This window comes from Artemia sp. Qi Xiang Cuo, chromosome 13 (assembly GCF_049724085.1).
Source record: "Artemia sp. Qi Xiang Cuo chromosome 13, ASM4972408v1, whole genome shotgun sequence".
Taxonomy (NCBI): Eukaryota; Metazoa; Arthropoda; class Branchiopoda; order Anostraca; family Artemiidae; genus Artemia; species Artemia sp. Qi Xiang Cuo.
In genome coordinates this window covers 50,174,005-50,196,505 of record NC_142806.1, presented here as the reverse complement: position 1 = coordinate 50,196,505, position 22,501 = coordinate 50,174,005, and the positions used below count along the sequence as shown (strand labels likewise).

At 36.8% G+C, this 22,501-nt stretch overlaps 1 protein-coding gene across 5 annotated transcripts in view; it reads right to left on the bottom strand.

The window, feature by feature from the left end:
- Cda5 (Chitin deacetylase-like 5) overlaps positions 1-22,501 on the bottom strand; it is a 115,292-nt gene that overhangs the window by 76,710 nt on the left and 16,081 nt on the right. For all 5 annotated transcript variants that reach the window (XM_089099300.1, XM_089099298.1, XM_089099301.1 and 2 more), the window contains 3 exons: positions 12,307-12,487; positions 10,276-10,434; positions 908-1,040 (listed from right to left, as the gene is read on the bottom strand). In XM_089099300.1, the coding sequence (XP_088955426.1) occupies positions 908-1,040; positions 10,276-10,434; positions 12,307-12,487 (473 nt within the window). The remainder of the gene's footprint in view (positions 1-907; positions 1,041-10,275; positions 10,435-12,306; positions 12,488-22,501) is intronic.

Sequence of the window (22,501 nt, the reverse complement as noted above, 5' to 3'; positions counted from 1 at the left end):
GTTACGTATGAATTCATTTAACTCTATTTGTTACCCTCACTAACAGAAAACAATACACGGGAGATATTTTAGGAAATATATGGGGTTGTAGAGGGGACAGTTGAAACGGTACTAATAAGGAGAAATCCAATCATGGGGAGAGGTGAAGTCCTAATGACTAGTTGATATTTAGATAACCAAGTTAGATATAACTCATACCTCTGAGATGATTATAGAAATAAGATACATATTCACCAAGTGAGGTCCCTTTTTCATGGAACACGGAATAATAGTATGGGATTCAAATCAGTTCTATACAAGTCTTCATTATTTTGCGGTTGGTTCTAGTTTTCTGAGAAGAAGGGGGAAACAGATAAGTAAGATAAGCACTTTTTTTACTTTTACTTTATTCAGCATAATAAACAAAAATATTAACAATTACAAATATAAATCGCTACGCTAAGGGGAAAATTTTAATGTTGATAACGCGTAGCGATTACCTACCCAATCATTCCTAGAAACATACTAAACTAATAAATCAATTAAAAAAAAAACTCATTGAGCAATGTTACATTCTCATAGAACATAAGAGAGTAAGAAGAAGAAAACCCAAGAAGAAGGAGGAAACAGTACACAACCACTTAGCAATGTTTACTTCTCACGGAACAAGAAGGGGGAAAGAAGAAGGAAAGTAGAGAAGAAGGAGGAAACACATAGGTAAGACATATTCTCAGGAAGCAGTGTCTCATTTTCACAGAACATGGGATAGTGGTATGGGATTCAAATATCGGTTCTATACGAATCTATAGTATTTTACGGTTAATTCCACTTTTCTGATAAGAAGAAGGAAACACCAAAATAAAAGTTAAATAAATGCTTAGAAAGCAGTAGAACGTAGAAAAGAAGAATGTAGAGAAAATCTGATTACCTCTTGGATCCCTGCCGCAGATTCAATCTTTCGAGCTCCTCCTCGTTGAAGTCTATTATCAGTTTCTATTGGACTTGGTGAAAATCCTGTCTCCAATTCCTCTTGCCCCAGTCTACTAACACCATTCTGAATCCTGGAAAAGAATCAGGAGAATAGCTAATTTAATCTAAATTCTATAAAATCCTTACGTAAACTATTATACGCTAATTTTTGTGTAAGCAGTGGTATGCTCAGGCAAACCACTCATGGGCTAGTGTCCCTGCCCACAGAGCTTCAGAGTAGTAGATACCGCAAGGTGCCGGCTCCTGCCCCTATTGGGGTCATTAACACCCTTGCTGAGGTTAAGTATGAGGTCTCATGACCGTTCCTTACCTGATGAGGCAAAGTCGGTCTTAGGAGTTATTTTATCCGCTGTTTGGGTCAACTACCTATTCAGCCGGTATTTATATAGTTTTCAAACAAAAAAAACAGCCTGTGACCGGACTTCCTTCTAGTAGACGACCAAATGCGTGCCCCAAAACTATTTTTACGGATACTGTTACCCACTGCAATGTACATGGTCTCCGATCTAAGTTGAATCACCTTCAGCATATTGTTGGGGTTCCACCCCTATTTCTTTTCTTTTCAGATAAATGACCTGGTTTTGTTCCGTAATTGCATTTGCTTAGATTTGCCTATTGTATAATTTTCAATGACAATTTAAAAGTCTCGTTGCTAAGCTATAGTTGTTTTGCAATAAGTAATCTTTGAAGTAAATTCTATTTTGTACTTACTGGTTTGAGTCATTAAATAATAAAGCTAAGAAAGTAGAATTGGTTTTGAATGGGGATTGAGAGGATTGGCTGGACCAAGCGAAGTTCCATCCCTATGAACAGTTGGTGTAAAGAATATTATTTTTGAGTTAGTCTGCATTTAGACCCCGTTCGGGGAAACATATTTTTTTGTTATTATAAGTGACCGTTGTAAGAATACAAGTAAGTTATTTTCTACAAACTGTCTATTAATTTTCCCGGAACCCAGGCAGGGTAGGAATAGAGTTACGAGATACCGTCATTAAGATATTGACAGGGGGGGTTTGTTACCTCCAAGGAGAGAGTTAGAGATTTTCAGTGGTAACCCAAGGCGGGTCCACTTGGCTCTAAAAAGGGGCCATTCGACCACTCAATCGCGTCATCATACCCTGGGACAGGGTATACTGTAAATAGGGTGGTACCAAACCCGATATTTGCAGAACCGGTGTGGTAGACGCGGGCACCACATTATAATTTCGGGCCGGGGCTTTCCCCTCCAATAAGCGGTGACCCCCGTACTTTACACACCCAATAAGTGGTGGCAGCAAGGAAAGGTCATATCATTAAACCTGATCAGTAAAAGAATTCCGCGTTTTCGAAGAGACAAATTAATTTAGCCTAGACAGTAGCCTATTTTGATTACATATATGGAGGAAAAAACGGAATCAATCAATAGAATTATGAAGATCTATTATGGGCTATGCCTTGTTAGATCATAATTGAAAAATTTACGAATCAATAAATCACTCAATTAATTAATTATAAAAAATATAAGGCTGATTCATACGCAGCAATTTTTCGTGAGAGACCGGAAGTTACATGGGTGAGAGAATTTTCATTTAGAGTGAAGAAGTATTTTGAAACTAACGGAATTTTGAAATTTTGTCGGACAGATATGAGATTAACTCAAGACCAAGAAGGGCCAGTGACGCCCAGAGAAAAATTAGGAGAAATGAACGAAACTAAGATATGGAGGCTTTTGATAGAAAAATTCGAAGATGAAAAAAATGAAGGCCGAGGAAGATAAAATCGGAAAAATCGGAAAAGTGGAAAGAAAGGCTAAAGGAGCCTATAAAGGAAGAGACAATACATATTTACGACAAACAGATTCAGAAAATGAATTAAGAAGAAATAATGACAGACGGAATCAAAGTATTCCGAGTAGAAGGAGTAGTGTTGAATCGAGATCCAGCAGGAGGTCGCAAAAAAGTACTCAAATAGATATGACACAACAACTATTAAATTTCATTGAGAAAGATAGATTAGCCAGAGAACGAAAAGAGGAGGAAGGTAGAAAAGAAAGTAAGAAAGAGAGGACAGCTAGAGAGCATAGAGAAGAGAATATTAGAATAGATAGAAACCAAAAGAAAGAGGCCGATAGAATAGACAGAGAACGAAAGGAAGAGGCTGATAGAATAGCCAGAGAACGAAAGGAAGATGCTGATAGAATAGCCAGAGAACGAAAAGAAGAAGCAGATAGGGAGGATAGAAGAGAACTATTGCAAATAATTGCAGGGAAAAATTTTCAGACGTATAAGAGAACCGCATGGGTTAGAAGCCCGGAAAAATATACAACTTCACTGACTGCAGGGGGAGTGGACCCGCCCATAAAACAAATTGGGAGGCTCTGCCGCCCTGTCGAAAAAGCGAAATACTTGATACGCGGGTTCGAAATATTGATAATCCACAGAAATGGGATGCAAAAGTAAACAGACAACATGATATTGAAAATAAGAAGCACGAAAATGGTTTTTCAGGAAACTTTGCAGAAAATAGAAAACTTGAGATCACTTTTAATGAATGAGACGCTAACAATTACAGGCCAAAATAAAACACTGATTGTACCAAAGAAAAATGAGACGAAATTTATTGTACGCGCTTTTCCCCGGAAAGTTCGAGAAATTTTAGTAGAATACGAAAAACCAAATGTCGGAGTTCAATTCCCATTTGATGACAAAATATTTATTTCTGCAGTAAGAGTAAAGAAAACTAAAAGAGAGAAAAGAGATATTAAACGGAGCTACAATGAAGAAATGCAGTTAAAGGTGGCGGAAACTGGAGTCCAAATCAGATTTAACGATGATTTATTATTTTGCGCGAATGACAAATTGAGAAAAGTAGAGATGAAAAAAGGAGTGTAAAAAACATACAAAATTTGGAGATTCAGCCTGCAGTGGCGGAAAATAAAAATTTTTGGATGAGTTGTGCCTTTATAACATAAATAATAGGGAGAAAAAATAAAATATTGGATGGGATGTACCTTGATAACATAAATAATAGAGGGGATAAAGTGGTCAAAGACCCATGGGGAATAAAACAAGATGGTTACAAAATAGAGATGAATGACCTACAACGGGTTGGGGGAAAGGTGGGAGATATTGAATGTCAAGTCGGATTGGAAAAACTTGAAAAGGAATCTGAGATTAGTATTATCAACTCAAAAGACATGTCGATCCCTTAAGAGGGGGGGAGTCCCTTGGGGAAGATCCCCTTCGGGAAGTCGCGGAAGATATCCCCTCTCCTTAATGCACAACTAGCGGAAGAGTTGTGATCCCTTTACCGAGATTTCGCCTCTCTGATCTGGAGTCCTTGGGGGATACTCTCTCCCAGTCACTTCATGCTTCACCCAAACCTTTTTCCAGTAATCCTATTCATAGCTGTTATTCTGTATGGGAATCGACAATTATTTCCGGCAAACCATATTCAGTATATAAGTTTCATCTTCAATTAGCATCAACGCATAGTCTGCATTTGATTATCCCAGGAGAGGGAACCCAGAAAAAAGGCGATTCATCGTTCGCTCAAAATTTAACTTCATTCCCAGTACCCTTATCGTTTTCACAGGCCTTTGCATGTTCGGCCTTAGATTATCTGAAATTACGCCAAGGGGCAATTTACTTTTTTATTGAGATGTGGGGTTGTTTCCACAGATGGAAATTAAGAGGCTAGGGCAGCCAATTTTTCATGAGGGCTGGCATCATCAAATGTGCCAGAAACTGATTCTCTGCTCCTCTCAAATGTAAATTCGTGACAGCGAGAATTTTTTGTTTTTGATTGTGCTGCGCACAATCATTGTCTACGAATCTTGAGGACTTCAACTTTCAAAACCTAATGCGGATGCTATATGATTTAGACCATGGTGGTCCTACAGTAGAGACGTGTTGATGACGACCGATCCAGAGCCAAGCGGTGGAAGTAGTATCACAGACACTGGTGGAAGAGAGAAGGCAAGTGGATTTTGTAAAGTTGAAGTTATGGACCAAGGTAACGCGTGGGCGGGCATTTTTCATACGGGGGGAGGTGTTGGGGTTCCACCCTTGTTTCTTTTCTTTTCAGATAAATGACCTGGTTTTGTTCCGTAATTACATTTGCTTGGATTTGCCTATAGTAAAATTTTCAAGGACAATTTAAAAGTCTCGTTGCTAATCTATAGTGGTTTTGCAATAAGTAAGCTTTGAACTAAATTCTATTTTGGACTTCCTGGTCTGAGTAATTGAAAAATAAGTCTAAGAAAGTAGAATTGGTTTTGATTGAGGATTGAGAGAATTGGCTCGCCCAAGAAAAGGTTGACCCTTATGAACAGTTGCTGTAAAGAATATTATTTTTGAGTTAGTCTGCATTTAGACCCCGTTCGGGGAAACGTATTTTTTTGTTATTATAAATGACTGCTAGAAAAGTATGAGTAAGTTATTTTCTACAAACTGTCTACTAATTTTCCCGGAGCCCAGACAGGGTAGGAATAGAGTTACGAGATACCGTCATTAATATATTGACAGGGGGGGTTTGTTACCTCCAAGGAGAGAGTTAGAGATTTTCTAGTGGTAACCCAAGGCGGGTACACTTGGCCTTAGAAAGTGGCCATTTGACCACTCGATCGCGTTATCATACCCTGGGACAGGGTATACTGTAAATAGGGTAGTACCAAACCCGATATTTGCAGAACCGGTGTGGTAGACGCGGACATCACATTATAATTTCGGGCCGGGGCTTTCCCCTCCAATAAGTGGTGACACCCGTACTTTACACACCCAATACATATGATGAATTCGACTGTTTGAGGGACTTGCTGAATTTCTTTGTCAACGTTCATTGCAGGTTGTCCTCGACGGCTTCATATTAAAAGAGCACCCAGTTTTATCAGGAGGGCCCCAAGGAAGTAGCCTTGTGCCAACTCTTTTCTTGGTGTTCATAAACGACCTTATGGACACCAAGTTGTTTTATTTTGTGTTTTGTTTTTTTGTTGTTTTTTTTTTATTCGGGAGAGTTAAATAGTATTAAATGGTAAGAAAAGAGTAGGAAGAGTGAATGATTTTGGTTTATGATGAAAGATTGTGTGACGCTGCTCAAGCCACAATAGTGGCTTAATAAAACGTCATACGTTTTTACCATTTCTACGTTTGTTGATAATGTTATTTAAAAAATGTGGTAAGTGCCAGTTAAGTATGATGTAATTATTAGTTGAAAATAAAAGTCATCTCATCTCATCATCTCACCGAGGTGACAACTTTGTGAAGAAGCCTCACCATTTTGCTGATAACACAATAACAAAAACATCAATTGCAAGGGACGAAGATCCCAGCGAACCCCACAAGGAGCTTCGGGCTGTCAGTTTTAACGCATCAAAAACGAAAGAGCTCCTAATTTCTAAGGCCCGTAATATGAGGGCTTATCCTAATCTCGTCTTCAAAGAAAAGGCAATAACACGAGTTGATACACTGCGCCTACTTCGAGTTAACTTCTCTTCGGATCTCTCATGGACTGAGCATCTCAGTAAAATTAGATCCTCTTGCTCAGAGAAGCTAGGAGTTATCCTAAGATACAAAAGTCTCCTCCCTGATGAGTCTATTCTGCCACTATTCATTTCGTGCATCAGATCTGTCATGGAATGTGCATGTCTTCTCTTCGCTGTTTCACCAAAAAGCCGCATCGCTCCACTCCAACGGATTCAAAATCAAGCAGTTCGTCAACACGATAGCTAAAACCCCAGAGTTGATCCAGGGACGTTTCGACGTGGTGTCTATGTCGGTTTTCTACAAATACATGTATAACCCTCCATCACAGAAGCTATCGAAGCTCCTTCCTGACAGAGCAAAGCCCTTGCGATTAACTCGCCGAAGTACGGCTCGTCGGACGGTTTATACTGGACGGTTAATAGGTTTGGACGGAGGGGGAGCGTACGTAGTTGTGTTGGCGTTAGGAAGTTCAGTGTGCCAATGAATTGTTAGTAGTAGTAGTAGTAGTTTTTATTTTTGGAAACAAATAGCATAAGCCATAAAATATGAAGTTGGAAAGAAAAAGTGTCATTGCACCAAATGGGGAGACAATTAGCAGTATCTGATAAAGCAAATACCAATTTATACTGGTGGCTAAATGTCTTGTGCACTGGAATTATGATTTATACGCTTTTGTAATTTTCGTTTGACTTACAACATGAAATACTTTTTATTTAGTTTACACTTAAAAGGCTTTAATCTTTTTCTTTGAGAAAGTCCATATGGACTAGATAACGTAAAAATATAGGGGCAGCTACTGATCAGACGCCTTGTGACAGCGCAATAGATAAGCCTGTTGCTCTTGATTAAGGATTCTCCAGTCACTCTTGCGTTTCACAAATGGAATTCTAGCCCCCCTCCCCCTAACCGAGTGGATATACACTGGACTTGCAATCCTGTATCCTTCGGAATGCAGGTTCAAACCCTGGTGTTGCTAAGACCCGAGTCCTGGCTTGGGGTGGGGTCTGTGGTGCGACTCTGAAAGCTCAGCTGCCTGAAGTATGGAGGCAATGGGCCTATGAGGCCTGAGTCTTGGTCCAGTTTCGTCCACCCAGCCACAGATTAGAAATTACTTAACAGACCACTCCAGCTTTTCAATAAAAAAGAGCAAAAAAACAAGAAATTCGCACAGAGCTCTAGTTCTCTAGTTCCTCTTAATGACATTATTCATTTTGTAACTATTTCCTAGTTGTTTTTTTTTAAGGTCTCAACTAATCTCTCTTTAATTCTAATCGCTTACGAAGCAGAGAATTCTAGTATCTGCTTAAATCCAGTTAAACTGAAATCAACAGTTAGAAGTTATAATTTATCATGGTTCAGATTTTTTTTTTCATAAGAATCGGTGTGGAACGACCATAAAGATTTCAAGGATTTTATAAAATGGCCTATTCAAGAAGATAGTAATTACTGCTGAGGTGCAGGTTTTACTAGGGCCAGAGCAGGTTTTAAAAAGAGATGTAGTAATAGAAGTCTTCATTTTTCAGATGCGACTGTTTGATCTATCTTCGACATTTGAAAGACCCTGCGAAGTGGCAACTCACTTTTATGTGACAAGAAATATAGTCAGTATCCACTCGAACAAATGAAGGTTCCTGGACACCTGGACAAAGAAAACAAATTTCAAGGGGGGGGGGGCTGAAAAACTCCTTAATAAGTAAACCAAAGGTTCCAAGCAAACTGTTTGGCGATTAAAACGTCATGTTTCTTTCTGAATGCTACAAATATTCTCACTTTTTTGCATTTTAAGTTGTTCACAGAGGACAAGCAAACTCTCTTTACGTATATACCAGCACTTCAAAGAGGACATCTTCTACGGACTAAATTGGGACATAAGGAACTGAATCTAATTCGAGAACTGCCTGGACATCAGGATTATCTAGAAACTTAAATACATCTACTCATTATCTTGGTATTTTGATGAACATTTGTTGGAAGTTGTAAAGTTGCGAAGAGTAGTTCCATCGTCAGCAAATATACTAGGCAGAGGACATTAAAACTTTTACTAACACTATTTCATTTGGTTCAGAATAAAAACTCCAGGAAGCAACAGGATCCCAGAAGCAACAGGATCCTAGAAAGTCTAGAAAAGGGAAAAGTCGCGGTAACAGCCGTCCGCCATAGAAAGTTATAAACTAACGGGGCTTGAAATCTTGATGGGGGAGCCAAATAATGAAAAGACAAGAAAATTAAAATCAGACAGTTGGGGTTTACGTCCTTTTCAATAGCTAAGCGGATCAGGGTTCAGTTAGTGTTTCAGCTATCAATGGATTGAAGGGCATAACCAGCATTTGCACCCAACATTACACTGGACCAAGATTTCAAGATATGAATTTTGATGAAAGTTTTTGAAAAACCTCATAAATCTCATTCACTATCATGCACCTAATTCTCTGACGCGAAGACCATTCTCGTCAGCTATTTCAGGGATGCAGTGGTGTGACAACGCAAAGAAATGCAGTTCTTATTATAATTTTTACCATTTAATTCTCCAAAGTTACACATTATTAAGAGTATGTATTCTTTAATGTCTTGTTTTTGAAGCTGACACACTCACCTCCACATAATATGTTTTCTTTTTCTTCTGAAAAAATGCTATCATTTCGGTTCAAAACGTATTTCAACCACTCTCATTGCCACTGTCAACGCTTTCATAGTTATTCACGTCTGCATACCTACTTTTTAAAAGCCACTTTGAAAAATTAGTAGTTTATTCCACCTTAAAATTGAAGGTTTTAAAACGGCGAAATTTTGTATCTAAATCCCTGATCGATTAAAGGAAGGTTCCAAAAATGAACTTAGCAGAAAGGTGGATATGTTACAAATTATTGAAATCAGAAACATGTCAGGATTGAATTCTCTATAACTACTACAGCTACAACTACTAACAACTCACCACAGCACCAAGCCGCCTGGGGCCAACATGGCACGCATTCTCTTCCTCAGTCCTAATATATTCAAAGCCTCCCTCTGTACACCCTCCCAGGAAACTGTATAACCAGGAGACACCAGATGGGGTTATAGAATTCAAGTCTCTTCCTTCCCAGCCCAAAAATCATCTATAAAGACATGTTACACCTCTTTCAAACCAAAAGGATAGAGAGAGTGATCCGTGCCACGGACAGAAAACAGAAAACTTGACTTTAGCAACAAACTTGACATGTTGCACTTAGTTGAAATGTGAATCATGTAAGGATTGACAATATGTAGTTTGAAGACCTAGGTCCCTCCGCCCCCCCCCTTCTCGTCTCTATAGTCCTTTCACCTCTTTCGAATAAGGATCATGCGAAGGATGGTCTCTACTCTTAAACTGAACTACACATAGGCTTCATTGACACATTCAGTAGAATGCTTAATATTTTCTATCTGCCTGAAATTAGAATTATATCAAAGCTGCAAACCGTATTTTTTTTAAACATCCAGGTCTGTGCTTGTTTTTGAGCTTTCTTCTCCCTTGACTAAGTTTCCACTCCTTTTACTGCTCTTCGGCTTAGCTTGAATTTTCCCCTTTTTTGCTTATAGGCTTCTAACCATTAACGAGTTAAGAACATAAATTAGAAAAATAAACTATTATATATAAATAATATAAATAGATAAAAATTATAAATAATTATTCATAAAAATGAATTTTAAATTCATTTAATTATAAATACAAAAAGTTATGTAATAGTTCCATACAAATAAGTTATATATATTATATAATATGATTTCATATCATATATAAATATTATAAATTATATATAATATATATAATTTGTATAATTATAATAAATCATATAAAATTCTGTATAAAAATAAAACAGCCTACCTTGCTTCTTGAGTTGGTATAGATCGGGGACTTGTGCTATGTGTCCTGGTGTCTACGACTCTTATTGTGCTGAATTTGTGATCATCTAGGTGGCCGGTGCTATTCGAGTTAGTGATGCAGTCTGCATTTCTGGGCCAATCACAGGTTTGTAGCTCACGACTGAAAAGCAAACATATTTATCATCTTGTCTAATTAGATTTTCGTTCTCAAGTACAATCCATTAGTACCCACATACATATTTTTAGGAGGGTGGGGGCAACGCTGAGCCTAAAGGTATATATGAATATTATAATATATTCAATATAATATATATTATATAATATAATAATACTATATAAACATTGCGGTGAAATTACAGCATAGTGGCTATGAATGTTTTGCTATGCAATTTTATCAACATTGTATCTATTTAGACTCTTATAAAGTTTTACACTCCAAAAATATTTATTTTGAATTCTTACCTAAAATAGTGTTTAGAAGGACAACAACAGAATTCTTCCAAGATAGCATATCCTTATTTGAAGAGGTCTCTCATCCAGTCCTAAGATACATTTAGTGATCTACGCTGCATATCGAGGTATATGAAGCTACAATATTTTGCAGCCCAGGAGGAGAAGCCTTGGAAATTTGGCCCAATGAAATTTACAAGTGATCTTCTATAGTCTTCTCATTTAATAAACCAACGTTCAATTGTAAAGTCAGCATTAATTTTCGGTTTTTAAATTTACGTGATTATCTTTAAAATGGATCCTTTAGGTTTTATATATTGGCATTGTCTCAAGAGCCACACAAATTAGTGAAACAGTTGAAAAGTTTCCTACAGCAACCGCTCAACTAAACGTTTTGGTTAGTGCAAAATTATGTCTCTTGAAACTTTTAACACGATCCATAATGTTTGAAACGACACCCTGATTCAAACATAAAAGAAATCCTACAAACGACTTTTGTAGACTTCCAGCACTTACCCTGACGCTGAGTATCCCTCAATGATTCATCAAGATGATTCATCAGATGATTCATGCTTACCCTGATGCTGAGTATCCCTCAGATGATGAATCATCAGATGATTCATCAAGATGATTCATCATCTCAGATGATTCATACTTACCCTGATGCTGAGTATCCCTCAGATGATGAATCATCAAGATTGTCATACATGAACTATATTCACTATATAACTTTTATATAACTCTTTAGAACTTTATTTTAGAGCTATTTAACACATTTAACAGTTTCCTTGATGCTGAGTATACCTAGTTTCACAAATATGGTAAGAAACGAAAAAATGAATATATTCGCTTGTCAAGTCAATTCTGTTGTCAACTCTTTAAATTTTAGTTACTGTGTCAAGCAATTAATGCAGTTGAAAATTTAGCTTTTATCAGACAAGTAAGCAATTTTTTCGGCAATCTTTGTATATATCAACAACTTTTTCTATTTTAGAAAAAAAAAAATCTTCGTTCTGCCTTCTTTCTTTCTCTTTTAGTATTTTTTTTTTCTTCCTTCCTTTCTTTTTTTATTCGTTAAAAAAAATAATTCCAGGTGTAAATTAGAAACCCATTATCTGTTTGTGACTTTTCACTGTCGTAATTTAAACGATTTTTCTTGTTGTTTTGTCTCTTTCATTTTTTTTTTTTTTTTTTTTTTTTTTTTTTTTTTTTTTTTTTTTTTTTTGGTCAAAATGCTGGCCAAAATGATGATCAGTAATATGATGATGATTAGTAAATATTTCCAAGACCTGTTAGAGAAAAACCAACGTCTAAAGAGTACAAAAATAAAATGTGTATCTATCACTCAAACAACAGTAACTACCACCAGAGACATTACGAATAAAGCAAATCATTACGGACATTACGAATAAAGCCACATTAATCATTTTGTCTTTAACACATATTTTTAACGGATACTTTTTAGTTTTATTTTTCCATCAGTCAAGCCTAAAAGACTAAAATAAATTTTTTTCTTTGATTTTCTCTATCCCTCTCTTCATCATGTTTACAACTATCCACATTGTTGAGGAGAAACTCTTACCTATATACAAGTCCACCAAGGCAGTTTTCTTGCAACGCACTTCCAAATACGCAAACATAGTATTGAGTGCAGTCCGTTTCATGAGGGTAGTATCCAAACTCTTCTGGACAATCAAAATCAGCCTGTGTCTTTCCAGCTCCGAATGGATGCCGATTTAGAAATTTCTGGCTGGATACAAAAACTAAAGAAAAAAAAATTAAAAGTGGAATCAAAGAACGTGCAGTCACAATAATTGGAACTCGAAGGCTCTAGCCCCACTTTTAAGGATCGAAAGTGACTGGAGGACCCTTCTTTTGCCACTTCTACAACCTAACCTCCCTCTAGATCCCCCTGTGACAAGGCCGTATCCAGGGGGGGGGGGTTTAACCCCCCCCCCGAAATGTTTGTCTGACTCGTAAAAACGCAACGAAAATGGACATAAACAAATTTTGTATGCGTTTTTGTTTTTTTTTGTGTAACCCCCCCCCAAACAAAAATTTTCAGTAAAACCCCCTCCGAAAAAAAATCCTGGGTACGACCTTGCCTCGTGATATCGAACCGAAAATTTGATATAGCCATTTTGTTCAGAATTAATGAAAGGTCTAACAAATATTGCTCCGGAGATGACAAGACCCCCACCCCAGCCCCTGGGGAAAGGGCCATAAGTCATCCAAGCTGCCAGTTGTTTACAGATAGGTTTTACAGTGGAAGGGGGAGGGGATTGATGATCTTGGGTGTCTGATTGGCTCGAAATTTTCAGGGATTTTTCCATTGGCCAAGAGGGGCACATATTTTTTGAGATGGGAGGGGGTCTTCTGGGGCCCAGAATGGGGCAAAATATTTTCATTTCTGAGCAGTTTGACACTTTCAGCGGTGATTTTTTTGGGCCGAGAGAGCTCTAATGTACAAAAAATTGCTTGGGGTATTGCCCCCCCCCCCCAAAAAAAGGCCCCACAAAGGGCCGACAATTCATACATCTGATTGGCTCGAAACATATATCTTTCAGTCCTTTGGTTAGGAGACCTGCATGCAGAAATAAAATCGAAAAAAGATATTAGTTCCCTGAAAAGGGGGAACGAAAAAGGAATTATAAACTTATTTTCTGAACGGGTTGAAGCTCAAAACCGTTAGTCCCTGGACCGAGGAGACATAAACTTACAAAAAAATTTTTATGTTGGAAGCATGGACCCCCCCCCCCAATCACCTTGAATCTTATATCCTAGAGTCCTTTGACCGTGGAGACCCCAAACGAACAAAAATACTTAGGTTTTGTAGGAAAACTAGGTTTTCCCAAATATCGGACCCAAAAAGCGTGCAAAAACGTTGTTTCGACTTGCTTGAAATTTTCAAGAATCGTTGTCAGGGCAGATGGCACCAAATATTTTTTAGGTCGGGTAAGGATGTTAGGGAGTTCAGAACCGAACCGAAAAATTTTGCTAAAACCCTTTTTTCTGTGAACGGCTTGAAACTTACATTCGTAGGCTCCTAGGTAAAGTAATACCTCATGCGCAAGAAAATGTGGGTCCGGGTAAGGACCCAATTAAACTGGCACCAGAAACAATTTTTATGCTGGCTTCAACCTTATCATAAAAAATTGTTTAGGTCAAAGCAACCCCAATTTGCAAAAAATAAAAATAAAAGGAAAAAAATTGCTTAACCTGAAAATGATCCCTAAAAGGGGCCAACCAAACTTTTTTTCTGAACGTTTTGAACCTTAAAACCTAAAGTCTCTGGCAAAGCGGACCCTAAAAACAAAGGAACAAAAACTTTTTTTTTCCGATTGGTATGAAGCTTGTCAGCATCATTGCCTGGGCTAAGAGATCACAGATGTTTTAAGGGGAGAGGATGTTAGGAGGCCGGGCAACGGTCCAAAAACTCATTGTCCTGATCAGTTCAAAACTAACAGCCTTAAATCCTCGGACCGAGGAGCCAATAAATAGAAAAGATTGATTTTGGGGCATGGTCCACCCTAAAATCAGGCCAAAAAGGGCCCAAACTCCAGAGCCAAGTGGACCCTCCTGTATTAGAAAAATTTTAGTTCGAGGGAACAGTCCTCTCTCTGAACATGGGGCCCGAAAAAGTGTAAAAAATCCTTTTTTTCGATTGGCTTGGCAAAAGTGACCAGGCGTTTCCCTTGGAGGAAATAGAATGATAGGGGGACCGAGAATGGGCCAACATACTTTCTGTCCCCGATCAGTTTGATATTAGCAGCCGTAAATGAGTGAGCAAAGGGAAGCCTTATGTGAAAAAAAATAATAAAATCAATTGGCTAAACAAACTTTCAACTTAAGAGATCAGTCAATTGACACTTCAGGCCTTAAAGGGGCATGGCAGGAGTCTATACCGTCCTTAAGCGTGTAATTTATGCGTGACCTAATTGCTTATTAATAATTTATCTTTGTTTTAGTTTTCATGTCTTCGTTCATAGTAATCTCTGCTAGTTTTAGGTATAATGTCGTATATATTTCTAGTCGTTTTAAATTCTAAAGTCGCTCTTGAATGTTCATGGAAAAATTTTTCGTCTTCATCAGCAGGAGGAGGGGACTTAAAGTGAGGGGAATTTTTTCGTAAAGGAGGAATTTCCTACATAGGGAATTTTCGGGGAGAGTTGTCCACGGGGGAGCTTTTGGGGGGTGATCGTTCAAACACTATTTTTTATTTAAAAAGATGGTCGTTACTAATAGGCTAAGTCAGGGGAATTTTTCACCGAGGGAGGGGAAGTCCACGGGAAACTTTATGTGGACGGGGAATTTTCCGGGACCAGGTTTACCTGAAGACGAATTTTTCGGAAGATTTTTCAAATACTTCAAATTTATATAAATATAAGATCGTTGTTACTGCGCTGGAGAACTCTCAACCGAAGGGGGGTCACAGAAACGTGCGATGGATAAGCAACTTGACAATTACTTGCGTTCACATTGTTTATAATTCTACATAAAATGATGAAAGTAACGTGAAATGATTTTTAGTAATATTTAGTATTCAAGTTTTTTTTTTTTTTAAGTAATTGCAATGAGAAATCTTTAGAACTGCTTAGATGAATTATCGTACGTTAATTTCAATAAAATTATTTGTTGTTTTGTTTTTATTCATAAAGACTAATTACTTAAATAAAGTTTTCGTTTTCACTCATTTCAGTCAGAGAAAGTTATCTCTATTTTTTCCCTTTTTTATCCAGGTTCTGTAAGCATGTTTACTTTTATGGATGGTTTAGTCTTCCGTTTTGGTTCATTTTCTGGTTGAATAGGAAACCATTGGTGAATGTATTTTTGATTAGTTTTTATTTTCCAGAAAGACAGTAACTTATATCAAGGTTAAAGATTAATTCAATGCGGACGTTGTTTTTCGGTTCAATTTGCTCCAAAGTATAATTTAGGTCAGAAACAAAGATCATACCGAACAAACGCTCCCTCAACTTATACATCTTTCCGACTACCAGTCTCAGGATGTTATTACATAGGTGATGCCATCTATCAAATAGCTAATACTATTACTATTATACAGCAATGGTATTAAAATTGTTACCACTCATAGAAGTGGTAACACCAAAATTGACGCCCATTCACGAAAGTGTAGGGAGGATTTTTTCAAAGAAGGCATGAAAAAGGATAGTGGTAATTGTTTAGAATCCAGTAAACACGCGAGAAAGACCGTATCGAAATCTCAAAGATGCTATATGAAAAACAGGTTTTTGCTGCCTAGTCAGGTATTGCTCACTCCGTGACAAAGATCTAAACTTTAGTTTTTTGGAGATGAAGGGGCAAGAAAAGATACCTAGGTTAGGTTAGGTTACGTATTTAATATGTGCTACGCTTTACCCCCATTCCCCTAATGTGCAAATATATAGCCCAAATTTGTTTCTGAGCTATTATATTTGTATCTTACTTTGTTTTATTTCATTAGCATTAGCGAATCTTCACTTATCGCGTATTTACTGGATACTAAACAAGTACGGGATAGTTTAAAAATACAGGGAGACAATTTCTTCCTCATTGGCGCCTCTGAACACCAAAGCTAATAAGTGACTCCTCAAATAGAAACGATTGTATTAGGCGGAAGTTGTATGTAATTTTAAGCATTACTAGTTATATATATACTTATTTATTTGTGCCCGCTTACAATGGATAAATGGAAAAAAAAGCTGAGTACAAAATGAAACAAAAGAAAGAAGAAAAACATATTTGACACTAAAAATTAAATGCAGGTAATTCATTCACAAAAACAGTTGAGTCAGCGGTGAATCGTAGAGTTTACTGAGGGATCGTCTTGAGGCTCTCCGTTCCAGGTCAATCACCTTGGTTGATGGATCAAGAACTAGTCATTGATACAATTTTTTTAAATAAATCAGATAAAGCAACTTCCCAGGGCCATATCCAGGATTTCTGTTGCGGTGGGGGGGGGTATTCCTTTTTTTGGGGGGGGGGGTAGCAAAAAATGTTTTGAACGTGTCAAAATTGGATTTTTGTTACGGTTTACGAGTCGGACAAGCATTTCAAGGGAGGGAGGTTCAAACCCCCTAGCCCCTCCCCTGAATATGGTCTTGCAACTTCCCCTGCTAGCAACAGTGGTTGACGAAGGCTCAATTTAAACGATATTTAAAGAGCACAATTAAATGATTAGATATTTTTTTACAGATTTCTCTTCTCCCCCCCCCCTCCCACCTCCCCATGCTCAGTTGGGCTTTTAACCAAAAACAGCCATTAGTTCACATGGCATTTCTTATAATGTGAGTTTTGAACGGGGAAAGTCCTAATGAATTGAAACAAATTTTATAGTTGTTATTAGCTACCATAAAAGAACTGAAAGAAACATCCTTATTATAAGAAAGGATGGCTGGTTTTCCAGTCCTATAAAAGACTTTCCATTTAAAAATACTTATTTATTTGAAAATTAAGCGCCACCCAGCTTGAGTTAATTCACTTAACATTCATTTATCATCCAAAATACAATTTATGCCGATTAATAAAATTCATTTTATTGATTCACATTTCATTGGATTTTCTCTAAAACGAACTGAAAGGAACCTCTGAAAAGCTTCTTCTTTGATATCGCTTACATTTTTTCCCTAAGGATTTTTATCTGAAGTTTTAACTTCGGGTTTCCCATGCATTTCTTTCTCGGCCTCTACATACAGAATGGATGGTTGCCAAGACATAGAAGGAGACGCATTCGATCAGAAATCGAAAGTTCTAGTGCCCTTTTTAGGGCTAAAGATTCATTCGGGGATTAACCGTCCTCTTCTGTGCCCTTTTCTAATGACAGATAGCTAAATTATTTCAGCTAGCACTAGTGCTGGGCACACGTGAGCTAATGCTTAATACTATATACATAAAAAAAAGATTTGCGATTTAAATAAATTGGAAAAAAATAAGAGATATAGATTAGAAAAAATAAAATAATAGATTGCAGAAAAAAAATAGATCGGAGATTTGCATTTCAAACTCAAGCATATGTTACTCAGATTCCAACGACTAAATTTTTTTAAACCTAAGGGCTACCGGTGGCTCAAAAGGATTATTTTTAGGCTGATCCCTTTTGGGTGTTTATCCATATGGAGATCTACATGGATATGGAGATCTAACTGTAGGGGCCTAACAGTTCAGAGTTTAAAAAAATATGATTTTGACTATGTTTCTAAAAAAGTGAGAAGAATTTTCCTTTTGGCAATTTCAAAAATACATACGCTCATAAAGTTTAGGCTTATCACTCCAAAGGAATTTGCATAAGGAAGGCATATCAGGAAATTCCTATTTTCTTCCATATTTTTTTTATATGAATTGTATCTAATCTACTAAATCTACATAATCAAAGTTTGTTCGATTTTCTTAAAATTTGGGACGTAAGGAACAAAAAACCAAGGGCCAACTTTTTATTTTTAAAGAAAAATATCTTTTCAGAGATCTAAACTCGATGGGTACACAGACTAGAGGACGTATTTATTATTTTTAATTATTATTGTTAATTTTGTCTGTCAACAAACAACAGCAATTCTGGGTGACTCAAAAAACCTTTTTTTATATACAAACATCCAGTCCCCATTTTGTTTCTCTCTAAGTCTCAAATAAAATAAAGCAATTGACTTTGAAAGTTCGAGCCTTTTAACGAACCTTTCCAGTTCGTTAAAATAACAATTTTAAAGCTTTCAATTTTTTAGTTTCGTTAATTAAAAAGAGATCATTTTTATCGCCTGATTCGGGATACATAAATTCAAAGTTAGCAACTATTAGAAAAAAGTTGTGTTAGAAAACATCTTAAAAAGTGCTTAATAAAGTAACGAAAATATCTAAAAAAAAAGTACTCCTTTTTCTAAATGCTAAACCTCAATCTGATAACCGTACATATTTAACATATTCAGCAGTCAGAAGATAAACATTTTTATTATTTACAAGAATTGAAGAGTAAAAACTTAAATTTTTCAACTCTAAAGCCCTTTGTGGCTAGCCCTGTCTAGGCAAAAAGCATTGAAATTTCGCAATTTTTTATTTTGGGCTGTTTTCATTTTACTTTTGGGCTTTTCTCATTTTGGGCTGCTTTCATTTTTCTTTTGTGTTTTCTCATTTTGGACTTTTCTTGATTATTTTCATGTTGAATCACAAATGGAGTAGAAAACCCTTGGACGGTATAACTTTTCAAAAAGGTTCTTTGGACGCAGTAAAACGTTGTAACTACTGTGAAATTACCCACAAACTGGCGAGATCTCATCCACGGATACACGTTGGAATTCATCGCGAGAGATATGAAATTTTGGAAACACCAAAACATGGATAATTATGGGATTATGGCAAACCGTAAAAGCAACATTATCGAGTGTGGAGGGAGTATTGCTACTTAGCGCATTTGCTTTTCTAACTGTTGTTTATTTTCGAAATCGATTTTTTTTTAGCTCAGAATTTATTCTTAGCTTGATAGTAGTCAGACTCAACTTTAGCATTTACTTTAGATCAGTGGTTCTCAAACTGTGGTACGCATACCCCTTGGAGGTACTCAAAATTTTTCAGGGGGTACACGGCCAGCCAACAAAAAAATAAAAAAAACCTTTAATTCTAGAACTGGCAATTTTATTTATATTTTAGCTATAGCTTACTTAGTACCGGTAACTGAGAAGGGGTAAAATGTTCTGTGGGTAAAAAGGGGTACAGTGTCTAAATAAGTTTGAGAACCACTACTTTATTTTGATACAAAGACCTTGAGTTTGGGTACCAACTTCTCTGCCTTTTTTATTGAGTTTTCCATATAGAATTCGAAATTATTTTTATAGCTGTTCAATAGTTGCCAAATTCTCAACTATATTCAAATTGAAAAGCTATTATGTCACACGCACGAAAAAAGTTAATCGATGCATGGATCTAACCCATACTTGATCTCTTTAGTTTTGATCATGATATCATATGACCAACTAACCCAGTAATTGCAATAACTGAATGATTGCTATCAAGTTCCTCTTCAAAGATTAATCTGGGAATGTAGAGGCTGATTTAGTGCTTAAATTAATTTCACAGCTGGATGATTATTTTCAAATGCTAATAAATAGAATAATGCGTTCGAATCTTACGTTGCACTTTTTCCACCATTATTAGTGAGACAATGGGAAAAGATATCACATGCCTAAAAGAGTTTTTGTCCTTAAAATGTCAAATGGATTCACTGGCGGATCCAGGGGGGCAGGGATTTTTCTGGTGCCCTCATTTCTTTTTCTTTATGTTTTCCACTCTTCTTTTAAATAAATTCGTCAATTATTGCCCTCCCACCAAAATTTTGCTTATTGGCACCCTTGTCACATTGGAACCCCCAGATTTTGTTTTTACATCCGCCCCTGAATGAATTAAGCTGACGCAAACATTTCTTGGACTACCATTTCAACATGATTAATCATTTGGGGGGAGGGGGTTATTTAAAAACGAATGAAAAAAAATATATAGAAAACTTTAAACTCTCATTTTTTGAATTAAGAGTATGAAAAGTTTCTAGTGAGAATGTTAGACGCGCTCAATTTGACGATAATAATTTTAAAATATGATCTAGAGTTTTAACGTTTCCTCTTTTTAACCAAGAAACTTTAACCCAATTTACTCATTATAAAAAATATATGGTGCATTCAGCTATGGCGCAATTTTTGGAATTACCAAGAAAATTTTACAATAAATCTCGAGCCTATATTTGTCATTCGCACTTTCTCCGGGAAAAACGTCACTATTTAGTTTTGAGGGAGAAGCACATCATGGCCGCCAAGATTCTGCCCCATGCTGAACTGTCTATATCTGTCAAATTTAGTTCCGAATTAATGAAACTCTAACTTCATTTCACCAAAATTCTATTACTTAAACTTGATATTTTAATATGTAAACTTATTGTTTCTACTCTGGCTACATAGAAATATGCCATCATTACAGCTTCTCTCTCCGTCTCTGCACGTTTATATTAAGTATTGTTATGTAAAAGATATGCCATCTTGACAAGTTGTAAGTTTTTCTCTGGGCTTGAAATATCAGCTGTAACGTCATATTCTTAAGAACCTTTATGAAATTTCTATTGACTATTTTACCAACTCAATCAAGCTCAGATTAGGAGATAAGAACTGGAGAAGGTATAAAAAAAAGATATAAACAGAAAGTGTTGAGAATAAGATGTGAAAAAAATAACATGTGGTTTTTCGACAGTGGATGGTACTGAAGCAATTTGAACAGCAGTTAATTTGATTACATTGGCTCTAGCGGATGCTCCAAAACTTCCTTGTCTACGTTTGTAGACATTCGGTTCCAATCTAAAAGCGAGATAGCTAAAACCGATTTGTTTCAGAATTCAGTTTGAATTTCAGTTTCAGTTTCAGAATTCAATTCAGTTTCAGAATTCAGAGTTTCAGATTTTCATGTTAGTTAAATTTCATTGCGATTCAGTGGCTAATTTCTTTTAAAAGTTGTTCCGTTGGCCGATTTTTTGTTGTGGCAGACAGTTTTTTGTTGGGATTGTCACTCAAAAGGGGAGCTCCAAGCTTCCACGTATATGCACGCACTGGTCTAGGAAGTTCAGATGGAAGCTACAGAAAAGATGATTCGAGACAGATTTTTCACAATCTGGTCTAATTTGAAATTTGTTCCATTGGTGAACAACAATACCCAACAAATTATGTCTACTCTGGCCCAAATAAGCTCAATTCTGTTGGACCTCCAAAATTTTGTACTTGTCAGTTGCTGGGGGCTAATTCTTAACTTCCAAACCTACCAGTGAGCCGCCACGTTGGCAGATGATTTAAGAGTACGTGACTTGTAAACAGGCAACATATGGCCCATACATGATTTTTTCAGATGCTTTTTCTGTCAAGGTCCTGACCCGGCTGGTTGAAAGAAAGATAAACGCGACGGGAACTATAATGAAAAGCCGTTTAGGGACCAATGCCCCAGGACTTTTTGGCAAAGCAGGAATGGGAAAGGGGACAAAGGGACTTCTGTTACGTCTACGCAATCAAAAAGCAAGTTAGTAGTTACGAGATGGTTTGATACAAACGTAGTTCTTCTGTCTCCGAACTGTAAAGGCATAGAGGATGAGACGGATGGCAAATGGTATGAAAAAGCGTTAGGGTCATACTGTGAAGGTCAAATATCCACGAGCAGTCCCCGAATGCAGCATCTACATGTTTGGAGTCATGGTAGATTCCCTGGTAGATTTGGAAGTCACGAATAAGCCGCAAAGACCTGGCAATCGCAAAATTCTTGGAGTCCAGCAGGATCAGACTTGTTGGGGCCATACCTAGAGGGCTGGTAAGGTTAACTTATATGGCTATTTCAGTTGGTTTGGTAGAATATTTCTTTTTCATTGGGCGCGCTGTCTTTTACTTTTAGTGTTTTTGCCTCTTTTCTTTATTTATTTATTCTCCATATATATGACGTATGCAATTTCCAAGACCACACTGCCTTTCCATGACGATAAATACAAGTTCAAATAGGGATAAATCCTTTTAAAAGACAGTGAAAATTCACATTAAAATACTAGATATTTCGGTCACATGTGCAGTGACCGTCATCAGCAGAAATACAGCTAGCGTCATCAGCAGTATTTCTTCTGCTGACGGTTACTGCACATATGACCGAAATATCCAGTATTTGCTATGAATTATCACGGTCTAATAAAAATATTTATCCCTATTTGAACTTTTATTTATATTTATTCTCTGTTTCTTATCCGTTGTTTTAACAAATAGATATAAATCTCATTCATTCCT